The sequence below is a fragment of the Manacus candei genome, unplaced genomic scaffold (assembly GCF_025592945.1).
Source record: "Manacus candei isolate 608988 ecotype Guabito, Panama unplaced genomic scaffold, ASM2559294v1 h1tg000025l, whole genome shotgun sequence".
Taxonomy (NCBI): Eukaryota; Metazoa; Chordata; class Aves; order Passeriformes; family Pipridae; genus Manacus; species Manacus candei.
This window is the reverse complement of record NW_026138073.1, coordinates 973,154-1,000,143: the sequence shown is the minus strand read 5'-3', so window position 1 is coordinate 1,000,143 and position 26,990 is coordinate 973,154. Positions and strand designations below refer to the sequence as shown.

Genomic DNA, 26,990 nt, shown 5'->3' with positions numbered 1-26,990 from the left:
ATGGAATTTTATTACAGTTTTATCAAGACTCATTGATTTTACCTTATTAAGTTATAGAGCCCTTTTCCCAGAGGTCAGTGGCTTTGGCACATGGGAAAGGTTCCCTGTTTCTCTTTCTGAGCCATTTGTATGTTGTAGATCTTATGACTGAATATCCCTTTGAAATGCTTGTTTAATTATGAGTAAAACTATTACACACAGGTTTGCAGGAAAAAAAAAGGTTTAGGTTGTATGCTCTTAAAACCTGGTGATTTTCCAAATGTTCTTCTGACCCATCTGACCATGAATATTTTCCTTAGGATATTTTATCCAAGAAATGGTGATCATGGAATGACAGACTGGTTTGGGTTGGAAGAGCCCTACTTTTGATTTAATAAACTGTATCATTTACTATGGAGGCTGCAGGTAAAACGTTAATTTGCTTTCAGCCAGTTACTGGAAGGCCCTGGTACTGATTTTCCCGGTTTGATTTTGGGAGATGAGGTAGGTTGGGATGTGATTGGTGAACAGCAGACTCAGCATTAGGAAAATACATGTTATGGTTGGGTCAGTGGCACACAAAGCTGACAGGAGGAGATGGATTGACCCCGTTCTGGATCCCCTTTCCCCTTTTAAAACATCTGGGTTTGTGCTGTCTATTTTTATGCCCAGGGGAGGAGTGCTGTGCTCATTTACTGATGCCAGATGGTTTTCCTCCGGCTCAGTTCCATCGTGTGCTGTGCCAGCTTGTGTCACTCTGCCCACCTATGGCACTGAGGGAAGTCATTGACTACAGTAGCAGGAACTTCTTCCCTCTTTCAATGGAATATGCATTTACAGCCATTTCTGACTGCAAACCCCAAAGGACCCCTATGATGATGCGATAGAGAGGCACAGCTGCACCATATGATTTATTTTCCTTCCTCATTGGTGTGTATCTATTCCATGCTTTTTTCCTTATAACTCTTATCTATATTAATCTTGTTTCACATTTATCTTACCCAGTTTTGTACCTGGCAGTCAGAAACAGAGTAACTTCCCTGCAAGATGCAGCTGATAAGAACATGCTCAGTGGATTTTCTTTCTCTCCAGGGCCCTCTCACGTGGACAGAGACGTGGCACGTGCTGGGTGTTGAGCGAGATACAGCCAGAGGGTTTGTTTTTCAGGCTGCAGCCCGAGCCAAACCTGAGCTCTCCCCTCTCTCCTTCCCCAGGGTTCGATGCCTATTTTACCTCCCGCACCCTGGAGAACAACAGGAGGAACGTCTGGTTTGCAGAGTACTGGGAGGAGAACTTCAACTGCAAGTTGACCATCACTGGCTCAAAGAAGGAAGACACGGACAGGAAATGCACAGGTAACTCGTCCCTTCCCCTCCTCGTGCTGCAGGGTGGGCAGCAGTGCAATAACTGGAGGAAGGAGGCTTGGCTGGGGAGGGAGGGGAAAATAAATTGTTTTTTTGTAGGTTGTAGAGAAACTGGAACAGCAGTATCAGCCTTACAGAGAAATAGAGGCTACAAGAGAAGTAGATGGAAAGAGTCAAACCTTACATTCTTTTATTTTTTCCTGTTTCAGACTGTCCATCCAGCAGGAAAAGGAATGTTTTCCATGGGACCCAGAAGTACTTTTGTTTGAGTTCAGAGTGGCTGGAGGGTGTTTTGTTAGTTTGTTTTAGATGGAGAATCTTTCACAACAATTTAGGAGGAATTTCCTGGCTGTGAGGGTGGTGAGGCCCTGGCACAGGTTGCCCAGAGAAGCTGTGGCTGCCCCTGGATCCCTGGGAGTGTCCAAGGCCAGGCTGGACGGGGCTTGGAGCAACCTGGGCTGGTGGAAGGTGTCCCTGCCCATGGCAGGAGGGTTGGAATGAGATGGTTTTAAGGTCTCTTCCAACCCAAACCATTCCAGGATTCCATGTTTCTATGACTGAAATGTGTGGAGAAGCTTTGGGCAGAAGGTCCCTCCTGTGACACCCAGGGCACAGCCAGTGGTGCTGCCAGACGGGTGCCCTGCCCGGCCCTTTCCTTCCCTCTCCTTTGAATTCCTCACGGCAGCACTTGAAATGTGTTATGTTAAATGATTGCCTTGAATTTTGATCAAAGGGAATCAGTTCATAGGAGGATTTGTTTTACTTTGATTGAAAATTGATGGTAACTCCCCATCCTTCATCTCATCTGCTTTTGGTTCCAGCTCCCGGGGGGAGTGGGAGTGTCGAGCACACAAACAGTGCAGCTCCCACTGGGAACACCCTGCTCTTAAATTTGGCATTTGGAGTCTCCCCAGAAGGCTGGAATTTGACTACATTGCTCCAAGATCTTTAGGAAGATTTCTGGAAGTGCCTGATGCCCCTTTCTGTTCGTGCCATGGTTCATTACAGTTGCTCACAGACCCTGTTGTCTGATGTGGCTGTAAATGTTGTTCTTCTTTCCCTCAGTGTATTTTGGGCACAAACATCTGGTTTTGGTGACCAGCTTACCCTGTCGAGCTGAAAGGCTGCATTAGAGCTCGATATTGTCCCAAAGGGCAAGCCCTGACACCTCCCTTCCCTCCTCTCCAAACTGAAGGAAATTGGGCATCAGAAAAAGCATTAACTGTGAGTGATATTGGCAGTGTGAGAGTCAGAATGTCCCACTGCTGGGATGATATTATGACTGATGGCCATCATTATTTTGGGATCTGATTGGTGCTTTGCACTGCAGCAAGGTGCAGCTCCGGGCCTCAGCTCTGACAGCAGCAGAGCTCCTGAGCCCGGGCAGGGGTCAGAGCTCACCTCCACACCCAAGTGTTCTCACTGTTCTCAAGTAGAAACTTGAAGGTTCATCTGCTTTTCTCCAGAAAATCCCAGGGGATCAGGTTGATGGTGTTGAGATAAAGGCTTTTGTGTGTAATGAGGTGATCTGGCTGGGGCTGGGCCGGGTGGGCTCTGTCACTGCAGGGCTGGTGTTGGATCCTGGAGTTCTTTGTCACATGACGATACAGGGATTAGTTGCAAAGAGGCCTCATTGTTTTGCTCTGCTCCTTGAAATTACAATATTTACTCTGGCATATTGTTAGTTGTCCTCAAGCTCTGGTTCTCAGCTACTTCCACATAAAGAGCTTATTTGGAGAAGCCTTCAGACTTTACCCCTCCTGTGTGTGCAGTGCCTGTACCAGGAGTGAGCACCAAGGAGTAGCTGTGATCATGTTTGTAGAGCCCTGGCTGCAGGAACTCCTGGTGGGGCTGTAGTGCCACGAGCAGAGTGGGGCTGTAGAGTCCACGAGCAGCTGCCCAGGCTCTGCCCTGGAGGAGGTTTGGGTGCTGTTCTCAAAGGCAGATGTGGGCACTCAGTCAGAGACTGAGAATTGTACCTGTGGCACCGTGGACGTGTCTGTGTTCAGAGGCACCAGGTTTGTGATGGTGCTGAACACTCTGGAGATGGAGATGGATGAAGAGCAGATATTTTTCTGTCAGCACTTAACCAGCTGCTGAATTCCAACTTATAATCTCTGCCTGTTTGAAACTGTGAGCGTTCCACAATCTTTAAATTAAATCTTCTCTTAATGATGACTATCACCAGGTTCCCAGAAGCACTATTGTGTGAGACCCTTTGAAAATGTGTTTAATCCTTCAGAAACTGCACCGGTGTCTGAATTCCTCTCGTGTGAGCACCGACGGGGTGAGATTTTGATGTCTGTCTGGGCACATTATATGCCACAAAAATTGTCCTGGCGATACGATTTATTCATCATAACACGTCCCCTATGGCATGTGATCACAACAATGAGTCCACACAGATCAGCTGCAGGAGGCACGTGGAGGGTGAAGAGCGATGTGTCCGCTGCTCTCCCGCACTGGGAGGCGTCGAGTGTCGCCTTCGTGGAGACGCAGGAGATGTGACCAGGAGTTCTCAAACCTGCATTTCACTTCTGTCATCTGAAGGAGATGGGACAAGAGGAGTTCCCTCTCTCTGTGTTCTCACCACTCTGGATTTGGGCCTTTTTTTCCCTCTTGTTGTTGCAGTGTCTTTCTCTTGTGAAGATGCAGCAGGGCCCCGGCTGCTCCGTCTCTCGGGAATCAGGATGATGAGCACTTGAGACTCGAGTAGGAAGGGAGTTACATTATTTGTCATCACCTTCAAATAGGTCCTTTGGAAGCAGAAGATGCTCATGTCAATAAATTGCTGTTGTGTTTGATCCTTCTCCTGACATCCCAAGCTACTCCATTTCCAACCATGGGACAGCAGCTCTCTTGAAACCACGTTGTGTGCAGGTGTCAGCTGCTTCGCTGCTGAAGGAAATAATGCTGTTGTGTGGCTCCTGGAGATCTCCAAGTTAAAAAAAGCCAAGAAAAAAAAACAACCAGGAGCATGTAAAAAGAGCAGAAGATGGTGCAAATGGGGTTTATATTTACTTTCCATGCTTTTGATGTCTTCTGGCAGCACGGAGGGTCCCGTGGTTTCTTGATGCACCCAGCACCCGAGTTCATCAATTGGTTCTTCTCTTGCACTGAGTTTCACTCCCTGAGACCCCCCCAGTGTCCTGACCTGTCTGTGCTGGGGTTTCACTCCTGCCCCTTTGCCAGGAAGCACTCACAGCACCACCCCTGCTGCTTTTGTCTGTAGGAAGTTAATGGCTTTGGCAACTTTCCTTCTCTTCCAGGAATAATTAATAATTGAATTTCTATACTCTCATTATACAGGGGCTATTCCTGAAGCCTGTGGAAAACTTTCTGCTTAAGCTTCTTCAGCTCAGCCTAAGAGGGGGAAATATTTCCCACAATAATGTTGAAGTTGGAGTTAAAATTGTGCCCATCACTTTGGTTTGTCCCCGCCTGAAAATGGACATTGGGCCTGTTTTGCTCACTAGTTGCTACAGTGGTAGGTTGATACAAACTAGAGGGAACACTCTGCTCAGGCCCTTTAACTGGGATACTTTGAATTCTTTTTATATAATCTGAAGACTATTTGACATATGTAAAACATGGCATTTGCTTTGTGGGTTCTTTGCAAGTTCAGATTTGGGTTAAACTTGTAATTGCAACAAAATGTCTTTGAAAGGTAACTCAGCCCGTGTTTGGGTGAAAGACAGCACATTCCCAATTGTATGAATTCACGCATGTTTTTGGATGAGCAGCTGCATTTGACTCCACACCTGGATTTATTGTGCACAATTCTGGATGTTTAATACTCAACTAAATGGCTGTTTCAGCACAGGAAACTGTTGTTGTTCGTGGAAATTCCATTAAGATTTTAAATTTTCATACTTGGACACTGTTACATTGCTCTTGGGTTTCTTTAAGTGGGTTTTGCTCAGGTTCCTCTCGGATATTTCACTGCTAAGGCTTTTCTTCCTGCTGTGTGTTTGGCCAGCTGTGCTTCTGGAACATGCTCTGCCTTATCAGTATTGTTTGTGTGCAGCATTTCAGTCCCAGCTCCACTTCCCCTGGCACCCACTCCTGGTGCATTGCTAATTTGGTTACAGAGCTGGGCTGAAACCACTTAAAAGCATTTTCCTTGTCAGGGCTTGAAAATGTGGTAAATTCTGTAATCAATGAGAGGGGAGTGAAATAATGAAAAGGACTTGTGGAACTTCACAGTCTGGAAACTTGCTCTTTCTGCTGAATTATTTGCAGGATTTTGGTGTTTCCAGAGTAGCTGAGATTTAAAACCTAGGGGTTTTGGTAAAGAGTCTTTCAACCACAATCATGGAATCCCAGAATGGTTGGGTTGGAAGGGACCTCAAAGCCCATCCAGTGCCACCCCCTGCCATGGGCAGGGACACCTTCCACCAGCCCAGGGTGCTCCAACCTGGCCTTAGGCACTCCCAGGGATGGGGCAGCCACAGCTTCTCTGCCCAACCTGTGCCAGGGCCTCCCCACCCTCACAGGGAGCAATTTCTTCCTAATATCTAATTTAAACCTAATCTCTGCCAGTTTACACCATTGCCCCTTGTCCTGTCACTGCAGGCCCTTGTCCAAAGTCCTTCTCCAGCTCTCCTGTAGGTTGAGCAGCTCAGACATCAGGGGTGCAGTTTGGTGAATACAGAGGGAACCCAGGAAGAAGGAAATGTAGATAATTATTGATGTTCATATAGGGGGGTGTCTCTTTGCTTGTATTCAAGTAAATCTCTTTTGTGGATATATTTGGACATCTGGTTCAGTGCTGGCCTTGGCAGTGCTGGGGACACAGTTGGACTTGGTGATCTTACAGGGCTTTTCCAACCTCACCAACTCCATGATTCTTCGTGTTTGTAGAATTTCTGTTCTTCTCTCTCTGTGCTTATTTGGAATTCTAGTCTGCTGCCTCTTCACTCAAAGAAGAAAAAAAAGGGATTTTTTTGGGACTCTGCCTTTTTCTCGCGAGCTGAAAACAAAACTGGAAGCCTTTGCTCACAGGCTGGGTGGAGAATGATCCAGCCTGGGGGCTGAGCCAGGACAGCACCCCTGGGCTGTCCCTGCTGGGGGGTTATTGCAGACCCTGCTCTGCTGGGAGGGAAGGTGGTGGGGCTGGTAAAGCTGCTGTTGGTTAGAGCAGGAGGGAGAGATCCAAACCTGCCAGTTGAGCAGCAGCAGGAAAATGGACTTCTTGCCTCTATTAAATCATTAGTTCTCACCGTCATTAACAGCTTGATTTCCTTTCCTCATTGGTATCAGCTAATTTAAATTCACTCAATCCTGTTTCTAATTAAGGGTATTAACAAAGGAATTTTTGCCACTCCAACACTTTGGAACATTTACTTTGATTGAACGTCTGAAATATTTGCAAGGGATGATTCCAAGGTCTGGTTCCTTGGAGCTCCTGGCAGCTCCCAGCCCTGTAGGTACTGCAGGAAGACCCATGTGAGGTTAGAAAAGTGGGATAATGCAGGTAGAACATGGGATGTGGTGTTGCCACCCTTGGAAAATAATAGCTTGTACTTGTGGTGCCTCGTGGCTGCAGCTCAGGCCACTCCCCAGCAGCAGTTCCATTCCATGAATCCCTGGTGAGATGGGTCAGTGTGATCACAGTTTGCAGCTGCACAGGCTGCATCCAGCAGGTGTTACTTGGACAAGGAGCAGCAGGGAGTCAGTGGGCAATTTGGGGGGAAAGGAAATGAATCAAAGATTCCCCGTTCTCAGCCCGGGGTGTGTCGCTGCGAGCTCTGGAAACACTGTTTGGTTTGCTGCCTGATTGCAGAGCACCCAGTCACCTGTTCAGGGCACCAGAAAGGCAGGAAGGCCACTTCAATGCCTTGGGCTAAGGCCACATCACCAGGCTACACCTCCATCCTGAGCCTGAGGGTGGGAGAATGGTTAAGGCCCGAGCCTTCCACTTCGGATATTTGGATTCACTTATTTTGTCACTGTTCTGGAGCTCTTCAGCCTGTGTGTGATTGAAGTTCTGATTTTCCATGTACAGAACCCCTCCCTGCTCTCAGTTTCTCATGCCTTGCCCCGTGGGCTGAGCAGCTCCCAGGGTTTGTGGTTCCTGCACACCCAAGGAATGATTTCCACCCTTCCCCAGCGCTGCTTCCCCCGCTGTGCCTGGGCTGGCATTAACTCCTGGATTCCTTGAGGGCTCTCCTGCTAAAATATTGTAGAGGCAGTCAGTGGGTTCTGCAGGACATTTCAGGCTCTGCAGGCCAGGGAGCAGAGGGTGATAGTTGATGCCAACACTCAGAGCTTCCCGAGGTGCTGTTAATGCCCTCGCGTTCCTCGATTCCCCAGAGCACCCCTTTGGTGGCATCTCTGAAGTGACACTTTATTCCCTCAATCTGGCTCCAACTTTCAATTAGAGTCTGGGATTTGCAGCAGAACAAAACATCAGACTTTAAATACCAGCTGTGCTTATTTTAAATATTTTCCCATTTCAAAGCCAGGGTTCGGGAATTTTCAGAGCCTGGAGCTTTCTCTCTCTAAGGTGGTCCCTGTAGATTAGGGCTTCAAGTTGGTGATCATGGCAGGATTTGTTTGTCTGGATTATGTAGAACAACTTTCAAGAGGTGTCAATGGTTCTGGCAGCAATCAAAGAGGTTTGTTTATGTTTTGATTAGTAAAGCCCTAACTCAGAACGTTTTATTGTATCGATTAAAGGCAGTTTCAGTGTGCTCCTGGAGGGTTGGGTGTTTGCTCTGGGGCGGGCAGTGCTCCTCACTGTGTCCGTGTGTCCCCAGGGCAGGAGCGCATCGGGAAGGACTCCCCGTACGAGCAGGAGGGGAAGGTGCAGTTTGTCATCGACGCCGTGTACGCCATGGCCCACGCCCTGCACCACATGAGCCGCGACCTGTGCGCCGACGGCGCCGGGCTCTGCCCCGACATGGAGCACGCGGGGGGCAAGAAGCTGCTCAAGTACATCCGCAGCGTGAACTTCAACGGTGAGCACGGAGCCCCTCACACCCACCGGGGCCTCTGCCCGCCGAACACACTGCCCGTGAGACCAGAGCCCACTGCCACCACGAACCCACAGCCACTCCAAACCCACTGCCACCACGAACCCACTGCCACCATGAACCCACTGCCACCCCGACCCCACAGCCACCCCAAACCCACAGCCACTCCAAACCCACTGCCACCACGAACCCACTGCCACCATGAACCCACAGCCACCCCAAACCCACTGCCACCCCGACCCCACTGCCACCCCGACCCCACAGCCACCCTGACCCTACAGCCACCCTGACCCCACAGCCGCCCTGACCCCACAGCCGCCCCGACCCCACAGCCACCCTGACCCCCACGGCCTCCTCAGTTCATTCCACGTCGTGTGTTTTTGTGTTCAACCCAAATCAAGGCTTTTTTACTGTCGTGGCACGAGACCATGTTTGTTTAGCATCTGTTTGAAAATACCATGTTTTAGCCAAGGCAATAAGGCTGCTGCTGCCCAGAGACAAGAATGGCTGCTGCTGGTTTAGCACTCCTTCCAGAAGCCTGATTTCCAACGGGAGGAATCACTGGGGAAAAGCCTGAGCTTGTCTCTGGCTCAGTGTGGTTCCTGAAGCCGTAGAAGGTTGTTACCATCACACGTCAGTTTGTTGTCTTTCCACTGTTTCCTGTACATGGAGAAAATTAACTGGCTGAAATCCTGGTACCCAAAGCCCACCTTAGGTGTGTGCTCAGGGGAGGGCAGAGCAGAGCTGAAGGGAAGCCAGGTCCACCTGGGAAGCTAGAACTGTGTGAGTGAACAGAGTAGTTACTCCAGCCTTCATTGCTCTAGTAAGATTTCAGAGGAGATGAGCCATCCTGACAGCACTTTACCTCTTCCTCCCTTATCACTTTATCCCCCTGTGCTGCCCAGGAGTGGCCATGCTGGTTGCAGCACCAACCCCCTGTTCCAGGCAGCACAACGGGCTGTCATGTACTTCCCCTGCATTGTACTGTATAAATCAGGCCTAAATATTAACACAGTTTCCTTGCCTCTGTATGTTTTCCTGTAATTTTATTAGTTTCATTAACGAACACCCACTTGCCACCAGCTCCGAGGCCCCGGAGCGGGTCGTTTCCAGCAGGGAATGGTATTTCTCCTTCATAAACCTGCTAATGGACTTCCCAGGAGGTCTGGCTGCTCTCACTCTGGCTCTGCAGGAGATAGAGAGCTGAGATTTAACCAGGAGCCAGAAGGTAGACCTCCAAATCCATATTTAAAACAGATTTAGGAAAGTACTGAGAAAAATATCCTTTTGAAGTGTGGGAGGCAGGGCTGCTGCTGCCTGGGGAGGAGGGTTTGCATAAGCTGCACGCCCTCGTTGGGCATCACAGCCAGACCTCCCCTCCCACCATCTCCTAATAAATATTTTTATTAATAAACTTAACAAAACCCACACAGAGCCAATAGAACCCGAGAGCTTTAAAGGGGGGAACACAGATGCTATTCTGTGGTCAAGCTTGGTCTGTTGTGCCAAGGATATTTTTCATTCCTGTATAAATCATCTTATAAAGAGCAAGGTGAACATGAGGAGATTTTAATTCCTTTCCTTGAAGGGATGTTAACTACAGCCAGGAGCAAGTTTGGAGATGAATGATCCGAGGAGGTCTGCAGAGTTCTCTTGCCTCATTTGGGAAGGTTAATTGTGAAGGACAGAGCTCCTGTGGCAGCACAGCCTCCATGTGCAGGACCACACCTGGGCATTGCAGTGCTGGAAGGACGGGGTTGTCTCTGGATATTTCTTGCATATAAAGATGCTGAACATTCATCTCATCATTTCAACAGAGCTGAGACGTTATTTATGAGGAACTGGGTGTCCAGTTAATGTTGTCTGGTGTCCAGCTCCAAGAACTGGTTATCCCTGTGGATAACATGTTGGAGCTCCTGGGACAGGGGTGATGGTGCCCCTGTGTCCCTCGGCCATTGTGTCATGGCTGGGAGGGCGGGCACAGAGGAGGGGGCAGCTGGGCTTTGTCAGCTCCCTGGGTTTAGTCTTGGTCTTAACCTGCCCTTCTGAGTCACCAGTGCAGGGCTCCAACTCCTCAGGAAGGCTGGGACTTGGAAAGCAAATTTATTCTGTGTGTAAAATCCTGTTCTCCCAGTTTTCCACCTGAGTTTGTGGTAAGAACAGAAAGTGGAGCAGTGGGAGCGCTTTGTCCAGGCTGTGTGAGGAGAGAAAAAGCATAGCCTGTTTTCAAGCACCCTGAGCCTGAGATCCTCTCTGCGTGTAATGGATCTCCTTGGCACTGTGCAGTTGAGATCACCCTGCCTGTGCCTGCTTTGGAGTCTTTTCTCCCTTGCAAAGGTAATGCAGGAAGAGCTGAAGCCACCCTTTGATGGAGAGAGGCTGGATTTGTGTGAGGAGCTCAGTGTGCATTTTGCTATTGTCACACTACCTCGAGAACAAAGGGCCCAAAATATGGAAAACTTCAAACCTCAGGCGTTCAAGCAGAGAGAGTCTGAAAGTATCAAAGTGTAATTGTATTTTTGCCAGTGAAAAGCTGAAGATGCTGTTCATAGGAGCCCTTTGGGTCTTCAAACTGCTGTGAACATGAACTGAGTGATAAACACCTTGGCTGGTGACACCTGTGTAGCACCCTGTCCTCCTCTCATTAATCACTTTCTCATCTTGCAATGATTAAGAGATTGAAATCCTGCAACTTCAGCCAGACTGTGTCTGGTCTTGAATGCTTCCTGCAGATGTACCCCTGTGTCTGTGTGGGGACAAGGCAGCTCGTTTGCTGAGAGTTGAAGGGAATTGTCATGGCCTCTGCATGGGCAGGAAGCTGCAGCCTCAAGGCTGACACTCCTGAAGCGCTTGCTGGGGCTGAGCAAAATTCTGGGAAATCTTAACAGAAAGAAAATAAATTCTAGATGATCAAAAACCAGTGAAACAACCACGTGTTTTCAAGATTAGAAGACCAAGAAGTCAAAGAACAAGTAGGGTCATTTGTGAAAACCCTGGTTCCCCTCTGCAATGAGGTTTTCCTACAACACATTGTATTATTTTCATTGTTTCATCAAAGCAGCCTGAGCTGCGTGTGGAGGCTGGAATGCTGCAGGGATCAAAGCAGGGCTGCTGGGTCCCCACAGGCAGGAGGCACAAAAGGAGAGCAGAGACTGTACCTGGCCTGGGGTTAAGGAGGGCTTGCACTTCCTAAGCAGATCTGTGGCTGGGAGTCCAATTACTCCAACTTCAAAGTCAGGAGAGGGGACACTTGTGCCTGACTCCTGACTCGGGGTTACCAGTCCTTCCCATTCCCTTTGGATACTTGACTTCCCAACAGATCCCAGGCTTCTCATGGCTTTTCTCTGTATAATTTTAGCAGTCAAATGGTGAAGTCCCTGCAAACAGCAGCAGGTATTCCCTGCTCACTGCCCAGCCCCTGTGCCCATGTCCCTCGGGGGGCTCTGGACCATCAGACTGTGCTGGGCTGAGCCTGCAGCCCTGACACACCCAAGGGCATCCTTAGGGATTGTTTGGAATGGCTTAGCCAGGAGGGCTCTGGGTGACATTCCCAGGAAGGTGAGTCCAGGAGTGCTCTTGGCTGCTTCCCCTCAGGTTTTGTCTCATCACCCTTGACTCTGGGTGGCCTGGACAATGGAGCTCATTCTCCATGTGCCTCCTGACCAGCAGACACGGACCCTGCTTCGTGTCCTGGGACCTTGTCAGGATGTGGGGAATCCACAAATGTCTCTGTTGCATTTTGGGAGCCTCACTTGAGCTCCTGCCATTTCAATTGTACCTTTTTTGTCAGCTCTGACAAAACCAAACCTAACTGATAATACCAGCCTTAAGAGTTGTGATTAGCTAAATCCCATTTACCTCTTGTGCTGACTTTCCCAGGGAGCCAAGGAATTACAGCCATAGCTTCTGATTCACTCTAAGTGTTTTCACTCTAAATGCATTCTGGCTACATGAATCTGTAATGACAATTAAATATCTGCCTGGTGCTCATAAGGAACCAGTGAGCAGAGATTTCAGTGCAAGATTTTCTGTACCAGCCTTTGAACTGAATTTGTTCTGATGTCAGAGGATTGTAGGAGAGACAGGAAACCATTTACCAGGGCTAGAATGGAGACTGTGCTAATTCACTCCCCCAAACGTTTTTTTCACTCACTGGAATTCAATGAAGAATGGGAATCATGAAGAAAACAGTAATCTTAAAGTTCAATGCTACAACAGGAGAGATTTTTCATTGCTTTAGGGAAAAGAAGTTACGCAGGAGGAGGAAGCTTTGAATATAGATATGCTGGAGGATTGTCATAATCTTCAATCTTGACACAATATTACTCTTCCCTACTGAAACCTATTTTAATATGTCTTGAAATAAATGTCACCCTTGAAGGTTGCTCCTGGAGATCTGAGGAAATGCAGCACTGCTTTGAATTCTCATCTCAGAAAAGGTTCACATCTAATGCCATGGTAATTAAAATGCAGATGTCATGGTGAGAACTCTCTTGAGGCTCAGGGATCTGAGAACTCTCCCGAGGATCAGGGATGGTCTGTCCCAGGGCTCAGACATCTCTGCACCCCCAGGCTTTGCTCAGCACCAGGCACAGAGGGAGGGCCGGGGCTTTCCTTGTCTTGTCCCTGGTCCTGCACCTCCTGACCCATGTTCATCACCTGAGTCCACAGCAAATGAAGTCAATTCAGGATCCTGCTCTGCTCCCACTGAGACACCTCTGTGTCAGTGTCAGAGAGCCTAAATAAGGGAGTACACAAGGAACAGTCTTCCTAAAGCTTAGTCTGTTCTGTTCCACCCCAAGCACACGGTGATTGCAGGAATGAGAACATACTGTGGAGGAGGAAGCTATTTCTGGATGCCAGTCAAGACTCACCAGACCTGGGCTGACTCCTGACAGCACTATCTCACAGAAGCAGATGGAACATTTTCTGGGAAGGGGTGAAAAGCAGCATTTAGAGGCTCCATTCACAGGAGTGATTTTCACTGAAGAACTCCCTGAGGAAAGAGAGATGGGAGGGAGGCTGGAGGGCAGCAAGAAAAGCCTTCTGATATTTCTTATGTTGGGCAAAGCTAGAGTGAGGTAAGGCTCATCTAGTTTGCTCTGTTTATTTTTAGGCAGCAGGTTTAAGCAGTGAGAGCTGGTCTCTGGGAGAGGGCTGGGGTGATGCCAGTGTCCTGAAGTGTCCTGTTAAATGGCCGGGCTGGCGGATGACCTTTGCCTGAAACACGTTTCCAGTCTCAATACTCTCAACCGTGACTAAATAAAGCAGATCTCGTAAAGACTTGGTGTTGGTTGGTTGGATTTTGTCTTGTTTCCTTCCCCCAGGCAGTGCTGGCACTCCAGTGATGTTCAACAAGAACGGGGACGCCCCGGGGCGCTATGACATCTTCCAGTTCCACAGCACCAACACCAGCACCCCGGGCTACCGCCTCGTGGGCCAGTGGACAGATGACCTCCAGCTCAACGTGAGTCTGCCTGAGTCCCTCCTTGCTCCTTTTTGTCAGCCATAGTCACTAAATGCCTTTTTTCATCCTGAAAAACTTAGGAGGGATCTTCACTGTTTCTTCACAGCAGCATCACGGGGTTTTGTCGCACATTATCTTGTTCTAGTCTGTCCTGCAACCTTCTCCCTGTACCCTGAGTACCAAAGCTCCTCAGACTAATAGAGACATTAGGGGATCATGCAAATTTTATTACTTTTGTGTGTCTGAAGTCCCCAGTTGCCAACTTGGAAAATGAAGCCATAATTTGTTGTAGTTCGAAACCACAGGGCTTTCATTTGCAGATGCTCTTCAGTTTTTCCCGTTTTTGGAAAGCTGAAACTCAATGTTGTTGGAGTGACTCACTTTTCCGGTGGTACTTTCAATCCATATGGATGAGATGGCCTTTCTGTGATGATGCCTAAAGGAAAACAAGCACGTAGGAGCAGGGGATCAAAGATACTTTGATGTTTTCCAGATGAAAAAAATAGGAGTGGTGGGTGGGAAAGCTGGAGACTCCGTGTCAGCCTCAGCCACACAGAGCTGGTCTGTGACCTGCCTCGAGAGCTGGGTTCGTGGTTCCTGATTGACTCTGTGCAAGTTGCTTGAGCCTGGAGTTGGTGGAGAAGTGGTGCCAGTTTAACCTTAGAGCTGTTGGCTCCTTGTGGGGTGTCAGGAACACCCACAGCCAGTGTCTGCAGCTCAGTTTGGCTCTTCAGCAACAGAGCCTCAATAGGAGCAAGGTTATTCCTGAAGTGTTTATTTGTTGAAGGAGGTTCTCCTCTCTCAGTCGAGGTTCCATCCAGGGATGCTTGGTATGTTATGGCTCCTTTTCTGCCTCTACTGCCAGATTTCCTTTGCAAACAGGGTGCAGGGTGACAGGGAGGGCTGTGTGACCATGGCCCAGCCCCAGCACACCCCCCAGAGGTGGCCAGGACTGGCACACAGGGAGTGGTCACAACCCCTGTGGCTGAGCGTGGACCCAGCGTCACCCTCACTGCACTTGGGGGTCAGACCCATGAATTGTGGGGACACCTGAGACCCCCCAGCCATGGAGCTCTTTGTGCAGCTGGGACACACCCTTGGGCTGCCCAGGTAGGTCCAAACACTGTCATTTGGGGTGTGACCAAACGCAGAACACATTTGTAATGTTTTATGGTTTTTTGTTAAATTAACTAAATAATATGTGGGTCACCAAAAGTCCAGTCTTGGAGACTGACACAATATTTTGCTCTCTTTGGATTCTGGCTCGTTTTGATTGACTGTATTTGATTTGCTCTTTCAGTGTTTTTCAACTTCTGATGTTCTATTTAAAGAAACCTATATTAACTTTCAATTTACAGTTCTTTTAGCAAAAAATATTAATATTTTATTAAGTAAATCCTTCTTTATGTAAATGACACATCCTGATTCATTAAAATTTAAAGCTAAATTAATGGAGCTTGATTTGTATTCCTGTTGTTGTGTTAAATGTTTCCATAAAAAGAGCTGTTTCCTCACCCTCGAACCCTCGTGGCCACAGGGTCATCTCAGTAATTAGGATTCTCTCAGTAACTTCCCTTCTACTCATGAGAGTGTCCTGGTTTCTCACACAGATATAGATGTAGGTGTGGGTATGTGATAGTCCCTGTCTGTATTTTCTTACAATAATAAAGAAAATTGTGGAGTTTAGGGAAGTCAAGGATTCCTGGAAATAACCAAACTAAATACTGTTAAATACATCCCAGGGCAAACTACCAGAGGCTACAATTTGTCTTCAGTAATTATTGTGGAGATAACCCTTCAGGGGATATTTCCCCAGTTCTTATTCCTTTATTACTAACACAGAAAGGGAAAGAAAAGGATGTTTGATGCAAGTGCTAATTTTGATTTGGAAGCTGCTGCAGTGATGTTTTGTTTTCCAAGAGACTTGTCCCTCTGGGCAGTCTCAGTTCTGTGTGTCTGAATTTCCTCCGTTGCAAAAAAGAAAAGTTGTTCCCATGGGCCTCAAAGGTAAGGACACTCCAGATCCCAAAAGGAGCAGGTAAACAGCTGCTGAAGACCATCATAGGTGAGTAAATATCTTCTTCTTTATCACTGTCCTCATTCCAAGAAGGAACCAGCATGTTTTGCCATTTCTCTGGCTGTGGTGCTGCTGTTCAGCCTGTTGTGGAGCTCCTCTATAATGGTCCGTGTCACCTTCCCATTTGTGGTATTTTTTTGGAGAGTGATGGTCACAGAGTGGATTAATCTCAAGAGCTGTACTGGATTCTTTTGTGTAAAATTACAGAAGAACTTCTATTTAAATTTTCTTTCTGTTGCTGATGTTGGTAGACAAAGAGAAGAGATCTTTAACAACTTATTAAAATCTGCTCTATCCGTTTGTTTTTTCTTGTTGTCATGAGTTGATAAACCTGGTTTTGTGAGTTATCTGAGACTGTCTGTTCTTCTCAGTCCTGGTGGCTTCTCCCACCTTGGCATCACCTTTGTGTTTCCTGTCCAGCCAAGGCAGACACTGGCTCCCTGCACCCTCCAGAGCCAGGCTCTGCTTCCCTTCAGATGTTTGTGTGTCAAGTGTCTCATCCGGCTGCTGTTGACTCACCCTGGATTTGCATTTCTGTATCTGAGGTCAGAAGCTGGTTGATAACAAAGAAAATATTTTATGACTTTTCACTGCAGCAAACTTTGGGACATGACATGGCTTTTATGTAGGGGCAGCACAATCCCCCCCTTCCTTTGCCTGGTTGGTATCAAACAACTGAGCACAGCTCTGCCCAGTACCCAGAGCATGATTTAGTGTCACTTCTGGCTGTGTTCCAGGTATCCACGCAAGGATGAAATGAGCAGATGTCTAATTTGGGATGGCTTGGCCAGTATTCCATGAAAAGCCACTGCAGTGCTTTGTTCTCCCAGCAGCAAGGTTGTGATTACACGATGCCCACCCCCCTCCAACGAGAGGCCAGGGAGGACCACCCTCTGCCTCTGTCCCTGGGAGGATGGTGCCAAGCTCTGTCAGCCCCTTTTGGCCCCTGGCACGCAGATTTAAGACACAGTATTTATAGTTCATGTCCTCCTACAATTTGAAATGCTTTGCCCTGGATTTTGGGATCAGGAATTTGGCCAGCTGCATCCCTGCTGAAATCCTGAGCCGTGACCCCCAGCGCCTGTGGTAAAGCAAAGATACAGCTAATGCCATTAGCTGATAAATCCTCTGGCCACGGCAATATTGGAGTTTTAAACCAGGATTGTGGCTCCCTGGTGGTGCTGAGGGTGCATGTGGGTGTTACAAGGCAGTTGTGTCGTTACATGAACTACTTTGACTGGTTTTAGGTTTAATGTTTCAAAAGCCAAAAGTGCCAGCGGTGTTAGGGAGGGAATCTGCCGCGGGGAGAAGGGGGTGTGTCATGCACCAGCTGTTTTTTGGTTGGTTTGCTTTACAAATGGGTGATTTGGTTTGTTGTTTGGTTGGTTTTCCTTTGGCAATAACTGGGTCTCTGGGGCCTCTGTGGTTGGTGCAGTGGGAATGGTGAGGGTGGCTGAATGCAGCGTGGTCAGGACACACAGGGTCCTGCTTTCATGGCTGATGGTTCTCTTGGAATTTGAGAGCAGTACTTACTCTCCCTGCTCTGCTTTCCCAATGTGCCCCACAGCCCCAGTTCCAGCTGCCTCTTGGCTCTCCCTGCCCTCTTTGTGAGTCTCTGAAGCCTTTGAGGTTGGTGGATAAGAGGCACTGCAGGAGTGCAAGGGGCTGGCTGAGCAGCTCCTGTTAGTGGCTGGCTCCTAAAAATGCAACTCCTCCTGCTTTGAGGTGCCTGACACAAACAGAAACACACCTCTGCTGGAGGGATGCTGTGTCTGAAGGAGAAAGAAATGGATCACTCCTAGAGGAACTGCAGGTTCTCATGGGAAATTTGGTGATATTGCTTCTTTCTCCAGACAGAGTTAACTCAGCAGGTCCCAGGTTTATTATGTTTTCCCATCCCATTCCCCCTGCAAGTATCCCACAACTGTCAAATCAACAAGTAAAGAAACAATCCCTGTGAAATTGCTGAACCTTCTTTTTCCAAGTGGTTGTGCCAAGGCTGGAGAGATCTGTCCAGGCTCCTGCATGTGGACATGAGCTGCTGCCTGTGGTCAAGTAACAGGAGGATGGTGAGATCCTACAGGATGGACTGGAGGTGCTGACTGGACACAGGAGGAAGCTCTCTCTGGGGAAGTGCTCCTGCCTCTGTCAAGTGTCCCCAGCTGAGATGTGGGCTCACCTCAGATCATCCCCTCACATCCCTCTGGGGCTGCCTGTCCATGGGGGCAGAGGTGGTGCCCCCTCCCACCCTCACCCTCATCTGGGAGGAGTGAAATGGTTCCATGAGACCTGTTCACTTGCCCTTAGGGAGATCTTCCCAGAACAAGCCAACATGGGGCTGTTTTTTGGTCTGATTGTCTAATGAATGCTGTAATAAGGCCATTAGTGTCTGCATAGGGTGCACCATGTTGTCTTAATTGCATTGGCATCTCCAACTTGTCAAGTGCACTCTTCCAGCTCGGTGTTATGGCTCAGAACAGTGGCACTGGGCACTGGGGCTCTGCAGCACATTTTCAGGATGGCTGAGGAAGGTGAATCCTTGACTGGGGATGGAAAACACCATGTCCTGTCCATTATTACACTGCAGAGATTTCAAGCAGCTCTTACTCGAGACGTGCTTCACTTGCAAAGCATCGGGCAGGGTTAACTGTGAGCTGCAGACAAAATTAAACCATTTCTCTCATTAATCTGTTTGCGAACAGAAAAAACACATGTTAAAGATGCCTAAACGTGTGGTGTGCAGAGACAAACAAGAAAGCCTGTGTTGTTTTGTGGCTGTGCCCTGGGATTGGGAACAGCCTGGTGGTGTGGAGCAGTGCAGGGTTTGACACATGACTGCTGGTTGCAGGAGCCCTGCACGCCGTGCTGGGCCGGCTGCCTGCAATCCCTCAGCCCCTTATTGATGGCCTCCAGCAGTGTGTGATCTATGGCTGCAATCCTGCCAAACAAGTGCAGGGAAGATGGATGGTATTGATAATTATCAATATGGTTCCATAAACACGTCGGTTACACGGATCCAACTGCCCTTATAAATCCTGGCTGGCGCCGGGGACGCGGCTGCTGCTCGTTAATAACTCCCTGCTCCGGGGGGTCGCAGCTCGGGGCTGCTGTTTGCCAGCATTTGAGAGGAGCCTGAAAAATGGGGGGGAAAATGAATCTTGCTTTAAGGAGTAACATTCCTGCAGCTCATGGTGTTGGGCTGGGAGCGAGCTGGGGGTCAGCATTCACCTCCCGAGGATGGGGAGCCCTGGCTGGCCTGGGAGACAGGCAGAGCCACTGACCCAGGGACCAGGCAATGCCACACTGCCATTCTGTTTTCCCCACAAACAGAATTCTATTAAGTAACTCAGTAATCCTGTGTGCAATTTATGCAGATCCTGCTCACTTCAACACCTACTGAGTCTGTTTGGGCTCAGACTAATCAATTTACTGCCACAAACATCTCTGTTAGGGAATCTGGAAATAAATGTTATGAACAGTGAGCTGGTGATGAGAGAATTAACTGTCTAACCTGCTGGCAAGAGACCCGGCTGTACCTGCCTTTCTTTGGTAAAATATTCAGGTTGGAATTAGATCCAAGCAACTCCTCAGCACTGTTGGATGCCCAGGAATATTCTGTCAACAGATGGTATTTTTCTAACATAACGTGTTCAAATTGATTTGTGTTCATTTTTTTGTTTTGTTGTTAGGTTTTGGTTTTGTGTTTTTCTTTGGAGCAGAATGTGTTCAAAGCAGATGGATTTTTGTTTGTTTGTTTGTTTGGCACTGTTGGGACACTCTGCATCCTCTGCTCCCCTGGTCCTGTCCAGGCACCTGCTTTTCAGTGTCACATCTGTCACTGGGTGACACGTCTGACAGTCACACTCCCGGGGCTGGGGGTGTCTGGCTTTGTGGGAATTATTTCACAGCATTTCCACTGCTGAATGCAAAGTCCTTCCAGAAAGATCTCCAGCCTGTTTGCAGAGCTTTTGGCCATAGCTGGGCCTTTCTGAGCTCAGCCTCTGTTACACCCTCAGCCAAACTGTCTGTGGTCCAGGTAGGAGTTCAAAGGTGAGTAATTGCATCAGTGGGTTCCTAAAACACGTCCCAGCTACGTGTTCTGTCTGGGAGTCCCCCTGCCCACCGTGTCAGCAGCTCTGATGTGCTGTAATGATAGATGTTGTTTGTTTTGTTCTCTCATTAAATCCTGCAATCTTTCATTGCTCATGTCAGCTGTGACCAGCAAAACACCTTTAATTATCTTAACTTGCAGAATTAACTTTCAGCCAACTGGAAGGGAATTTTTCAAACCACTGGCCTGCTGAATGACCATATGCTAATTCCTTAGTCCTCCATCAGGCCTCCAAAATGTATGGAACAGGAGCAGGCTGGAATCAGGCAGGTCCTGCTCACAAGCTGTGATTGCAGCCGGATTCGGGGAGGGCTCTTGGAATGAAACCAGGGGGCTGTGGGATCACAGATGGGTTTGATGCATTTGGTTCAGAGACGGCTGCTGGAAGTAATTTGTGCTCAGATAAGGGCACAACCTCAGCATACCTGACAGAAACCATGTGAATCCAGCAGCGCTGCTCCTGAACCACAGCAGGGAGCAGAAGCACTCATGGCACTTCATCCTCCCAGAGCCTGAAGGGAGCCTGCAAGAAAGATGGAGAGAGACTATTTACAAGGGCCTGGAGGGACAGGACAAGGGGGAAAGGCTTCAAACTGACAGAGAGCAGGGTTAGATTAGGAAGGAATTCTCCCCTGGGAGGGTGGGGAGGCCCTGGCACAGGTTGGGCAGAGAAGCTGTGGCTGCCCCATCCCTGGGAGTGTCCAAGGCCAGGTTGGAAGGGGCTTGGAGCAACCTGGGACAGTGGGAGGTGTCCCTGCCCATGGCAGGGAGTTGGAACAAGATGATTTTTTTTTTTTTAAGGTTCCTTCTAACCCAAACCACTTTGTGATTCTCTGATCCCTAAATGCAGGTGACCCTGTTTGTACCTGGGCTTTCTTTGGAAGAAGTCCTGAGTAGTGTGTGTTGGGACGCAGAGAACCTCAGAGGGTGTCTCCAAGTGTCCCTCAGTGCACATGTACCCAACACTGGGCATGTAAGGCCCAGTTCCCAGGAGTGTTTGGGGTCAGCATGATGCTGATGGAGCAACACCCACAGAGACACAGCCCAGGGCTGCGGGGATGGATCTGCTGAGGAGCTGGAATGGGCACTGCAGGAGCTGGAATGGGCACTGCAGGATCTGGAAAGGGCACTGCAGGAGCTGGAAAGGGCACTGCAGGAGCTGGAATGGGCACTACAGGAGCTGGAATGGGCACTACAGGAGCTGGAATGGGCACTGTGGCTGCAGGTGCCCACATGGGAGTCCTGGACAATCCTTCTGCAGCAAGGCTTGGTCTGGAGTGAATCAGAAACCCTGCCAGGGTGGTGCTCTTGGAAGGGGGAAAGCAGCTTTGAGAACTGAAGTGTTGGGAGGCTTTGACAAAGCTGGGTGTGAATGGCAGAACAAAACCATCCAGGAGAACAAGGGCCCTCAGTCCCCTCCATGTGCAGAATTAGGAAATAATCCACAAAGAGAAGAGCCAGAGCCATGGGCACCCCTTTCCACACTTGAAAGTCATGAAAACTGTGGTGTTTTTTTTTTTTAAAGAAAGATTATTCCACAAATTCAAGCTTTCTATGTAGAATTTCACTCTATAAAAACAGGAGGGCAACAGTTAAACCTTACACATTGCTCTGAAAACGGGCTCAGACTTGGAACTGAGGACGTGAAATGTCGTTTCCTCTCTGCCATTGACCCCTTTTGCCAGGCAGTAACACACACCCTGGGCTGCACCACCCCAGGCAGGCGAGGGGAATTCAACTCCACCAGCTTTGGGCAACACAGAACATGGGTGTGATTCTCCTCCAGGTCTGAGAATGTCACAAGGTAAAGTGTTTGTAGGGAGATAAATGCTAAGAGAAACCAGGCTGGGAGAGTATCTGAGATATATTACAGGTGTGTGCAAAGATGGGAAGAACCAGGAGCGTAAGGAGCTCATAAAAGCTGGAATGGCAAAAAAGGATGTAGCAGAAGAGTCGGTGACTTGAGAATTTGCTTCATCTTGTGCTGTTCTCTCCCGTGCCTGTGAGCTGCAGGCAGACACAGAGAAATAGAAGGTAAAAAACAAATCACCCAGTCTTCAAAATAGGTGCTGGTTTGCTCCTGCACATCCCTTTGTAAATCCTTTTTGTGTGGCTAATGTAGTTTTGTCAGCAAATATATTCAAGAGCAAATGCTTTGCTGGGATGTTTTATGGCTAATGAACAGGTTTGGTTGCTTTTGGCAGGAGTAACAATGTCAGTTTGTGTGTTATTGAGAGTGCAATATTCTTTATTTAATACCCAAAAACGGGAAGAGGCTCTTCAATGACAGATGTGCTTTGTTGTATTTGGAGAAGTTCACCCAGCCATGGAGAGAAAAAACACTTCATCTGTGCACCAAAGCTGTTCTGCTCCCAGCAGCAGCTCCTCCTCTGCTGCCAGAGTGGAGAGCAGGGCACAGCAGCTCCAGCAGCAAGGGAGCACTGGGCACGTCACAAATGCCTGCCAGGTAGTCCAGTGGGAAACTCAGGCTTCCAGTTAGATCCGCTGTGCTCTTTAGCTGTGTTTTTGCCAAATGTTTCCATCCTTCTTGGCCCTTGTCTCAGCTCAGCAGGGCCCCCATAACTGCTGTGGTAAAGCCCCAGCCTGGGTCAGCCCTGACCAGGCACCCCTGTCCCAAATGAGGGGCTGCTTCCTGCTGGGGATCGTCCCCAGGGCATGGAGATGGCATAAAAAACAGCTTCAGTGTTTGTGTCTCATCCTTGCCCTGGCAAAGGAAGTTTGATGGGAAATACTCTGTCTGTGACTGGTAGGCTGAAGGTGAGTGGGGACCTGTGGTTATCAGGGTGGAGAAGGGCAAGCCAGGGCTCTGGGTGGAAGAGGAAGAATCCAGGAAGTATCAGGATTTATGCCTCTAGATCAGACACATTTTTGCCTTTTCCTTTGTGAGTGTAGCCCTTTCTCCTGGAGCAGTGCTCAGCAGCCTGGAGGTTCATGTCTAGCGAGGCCACAAGGACAGCCCTGAGATGCTTGTGCTGTTCCTTTCTTTGACATCTCCTTTCTCATCCTTTTTTTATCTCCTCCTGCGGTTTGTGTGGTGTGGGAGAAGGTGTTTGTGGACTGTCCCTGTCTCTGTGAGAGGTGAGAGCCTGGCATTCTCCTCCCAGATGTTGGGATGCAGCAGAGAGGTGCTGGGGGCTGCGGGACAGCTCCCCCAGGACGTGGGTTTGCACCATGCAGGGCTGGTTCCTCAGCTCCTCCAGCAAGACCTTCCAGCTTTAGTTTAGATGTTATTCTTCCCTGGGAGGGTGGGGAGGCCCTGGCACAGGTTGTCCAGAGAAGCTGTGGTTGCCCCATCCCTGGAAGTGTCCAAGGCCAGGTTGGACAGGGCTTGGAGCAACCTGGGACAGTGGAAGGTGTCCCTGCCCATGGCAGGGGGTGGGACTGGATGGGCTTTGAGGTCCCTTCCAACCCAAACCATTCTGGGATTCTTTGATTCTATGCAAATCCATGTTGAATCCTGGAACTAAGAGCAAATAAGTTTTATTTTGTATGCAGAGGACGAATGAAATACAGAGTGACTTCCATTCAGAGGAGTGAGGAATGATTTCCTCGTGCCAAACCTGGCAGTGGGAGCACTGAGCAGGATTACAAGCTTTGGGACTTTACCTGCCTCAGATTTTAGTGGCAGATCCTTGGCAGGTGTGGGCTGGCACCTTCTAGTCATGCCAAGAGTCTTGTGAATATTAACAGCAGCCAAAGCTTTGATTTGTCTCCATTTATATGTATCAAACCTGCATGTGGACTCCTTTGTTGTATTGTATGAGCAGCTATGGGAACTCTTGGCTTAAAGCTGTTTCTGTAGACCCTAAACAAAATCCAGCTGTGTTTTGCAAAATGAAATTTTGGTCCCATACAGATGCCAGTGCCAAGGGTAGCAGAGTGGAAATGATGATAATTTTATCAGATTGTTCCTGTTTGCTTTACAGAGGAGAAAGAAACCCCACAAAGGGTGATTGAAAGCTCTGCACACGTGAGGCCCATGTGAACAGCCCTTGGAGTTTCCAACCTTTAAGCAGAGCAGAAAGGTTCTGACAGAGAACGTGGACTGAGTGGGTCAAAAATAATCACTATTTAAATGTCCCTGAATACTGATTTCTGAAGAAAATCACCGTGGCTTGTGGCAGGACTATAATATCAGAGTATAACATGGAATTTAATGTGTCTCCAGCCAATCATTCACATGATGGGCAATAATGGCCCCAAATAAACAGCTGTACAGTGTCTTTAGTCTGCTTCAAAAAAACTTGAGGGAAAGGCTTTATTTGCTTTGTTTTCCTGCTTTATTTTGTTTCTTTTTCACTAAACTCAAAATGCACATTTTATGTGAAAGTGCTGCATAAATGATTCCCATGAAACAACCTTGTTTACTTGTTAACTGCACCTTTAATGGTGGGGGGAGCTGGGTTTGACCATTAACAGCAGCATCTGAGCAGCTGGTTCCCAGTGGGAAGTGGAACTCGATATTTTATCCCATTTTAGCAGTGCCTGTCCTTTAACTGGCTGGTGAAGGGTTGTGCAGGCTTAAACCTCCCTTTGCAAGACCAGATCTCACCCTTTTTCTCCCAAAAATACAGCTGGAGAAGGTGGTTCTGGCTTTTCTCCTCGACCCCTGGTCCCTCAGGTTGAGTTCACCCAGGGCACGGGAGCTCCACTGCTGGTCCTCCCTCCCCATCCCCACTGCCAGCTGTGCCCTGGCACGGGCAGCAAACCAGGGTGCTCTCCAGGATTTTTCTGAATGTCTCACCCTGTTCATGGGGAGAAAATTCCCTGCACTGGAAGGCAGTTGCTCACCTGGGAGTGTCTTGCAGTGAAATATTTCAGGTACTCACCTGGAGGGAATAAGATACCAGCTCCAGTCCTTCTTCCACTTGACGGGAGGGGAAGGCAAAATATTGTGTTATTAGTGCAAAAGTGTGATGAAGCAAGGGTAATTTAAAAAAAAATATATAAAAAAAAGCTCTGATTTTTATTCTTTCTGGTAGAATTTTAGTGGAGTCTCAAGCAGACCAATAACGTTATTGTTTTAGGCAGGATGTGATTGGAGGGTTGGTGTTAATTCAGATACTGAATTCATGGAATGATCCTCAGCTTCAGCCCTCAGTGCTGGGTTTCTCCATTCCCTCTGTCTGTCTGCTGTGCCTCTGTCTGTCTGCAGATCCATGGGCTGCTGTGCCAGGACCAGCCCCACCCTCCAGCCCAGCAGGACGTGGCTGTGGCATTGATGGAATCCTGGCCCCAAGTGTGGGGCAGTTAAAGTCCCCGAATTTTCTGTGTATATCTACAGTTCTTTCAGGGCCCAGCTGACTGAGCATAACTCGAGCAGGATAATTTAATACTGATAGTATTATTAATATCACTGCAGCAATCTAATCAGGGCCAAAAGGAGCTGGGTACTGAGCTAACCTTGGAGTTCTGTGTTTCTTTCCTCTCCCCTCCTGGCCCATGAGTCGTGATGAGGAAATTACTGACCCATTGGTGGTCGTGCTGGAAAAAGGGAAATTGGGACCAAATAACGTGACTAGAAAATACTGGTCTTTGACTGAGCCTGGGAATTAGCAGGATAAATAAATGAAAGCGTTTGGAGTTGGCAGGCACTCGGAGATAAACGCTGCCCAAACCCCACACTCCGTTTGGCTCCTCTCTCCTCGGTGCCCTTTCTGCTTTGGAAGCTGTGTGTTGGATTTGGCAGAACTTTTTCACAGTCATAAATAACAGGAAAAATAAGAAGTTGCTGGCTCATAAGAGAGATAAACAAAGATAAAGGGCCAATCCTTTCCTCAAACATTTGGTAAGGTTGTCTCATGGCTGTGCCACGAAAAATGACTCACGAAAGGAGTTTTCAGGTGAAAGATCAGAATTCCTGGGTTTATTTCTAGATGTGCCATTGTCATCCAGGCCTGTGATTTAGGACTTAAACTTGCCAGCTGTGGAGGGTTATGAACCTGTTAGAAACAAGCATTTGAACAGTTGATTTTGGCTGCTGAAGGGCTGAGCCATCACTTTGCCCTTGAGCTGAGATGTGGTTTATGGGCTTTGAGACTTGGGACTGGCGGTTTCTCATCATCCTGCTCAAAAAATCCCTTTGCTTCCCAAAGAAGCTGTGGCTGCCCCATCCCTGGGAGTGTCCAAGGCCAGGTTGGACAGGGCTTGGAGCAACCTGGGCTAGTGGAAGGTGTCCCTGCCCATGGCAGAGGTGGCACTGGATGGGCTTTAAGGTCCCTTCCAACCCAAACCATTCTGGGATTCTGTGATGATTCAGATTTTCTCTCATTCTAAGCCACCAGAGGATACAAAATGGCCTTGGGTAAGCTCTGCTTTGCGAAGATAGTTTTGCTCTAACCTATCAATTCAAAGAGACAAGAATTGTGTGGTATTTGGAAGCACATGCTCTTTTTTTAATTAGAAAATATTATGCAGGGGTTGCAGGATGAATACTGAAGATGCATGGTCCATCCCCTTCCATTAGTGAGGAGACAACACGAAGCTGTAGGCAGATACAAAAGCATTAAAATAATTAATTTTCAGTTTTATTGTGTGTCAACAGAAATGTAAGATAATAAGCATTTTTGCAAAAAATTGTGGATTAAGCATCTTTCTCTATATCAGTGTTGTGCTAGAAATGTCCTTGCTTTAATGTAGAACAAATAGCCCTTGGATCTCATTAAAGAGGGTATTATAAGTGCTCAGTGGAACTTGCTGCTGGTGTAAAGCAGGTGAGGTTGGTAAAAAATGATGACAAATATTAAATGAAAGGCAAAGTAAGAGTAGAAAGGAATGACAAAAATAAATGAGGGTTAAGAACTGCTTATTGTGAGGTCACCAAAGGGGTGTTGTAGTCTGGGAACAAAAGTGATGGGATTAGTTGAAGTTTGCAACCATAATTAACTACTGTGTTAAATAGGATGTGACACAAACTGGTGAGGGACACCTCGAGTGCTGTGTCCCTCAATTCAGGAAGGACATTGAGGGGCTGGAGCAGCAGGAGCAGCTGAGG

The 26,990-nt window shown here is 48.2% G+C and overlaps 1 protein-coding gene across 5 annotated transcripts in view; it reads left to right on the top strand.

Annotated features, from left to right (window-relative positions):
• GRM7 (glutamate metabotropic receptor 7) overlaps nucleotides 1–26,990 on the top strand; it is a 226,359-nt gene that overhangs the window by 149,218 nt on the left and 50,151 nt on the right. For all 5 annotated transcript variants that reach the window (XM_051788655.1, XM_051788651.1, XM_051788652.1 and 2 more), the window contains exons 5-7: nucleotides 1,194–1,334; nucleotides 8,105–8,305; nucleotides 13,648–13,787. In XM_051788655.1, coding sequence (XP_051644615.1) covers nucleotides 1,194–1,334; nucleotides 8,105–8,305; nucleotides 13,648–13,787 — 482 coding nt within the window. The remainder of the gene's footprint in view (nucleotides 1–1,193; nucleotides 1,335–8,104; nucleotides 8,306–13,647; nucleotides 13,788–26,990) is intronic.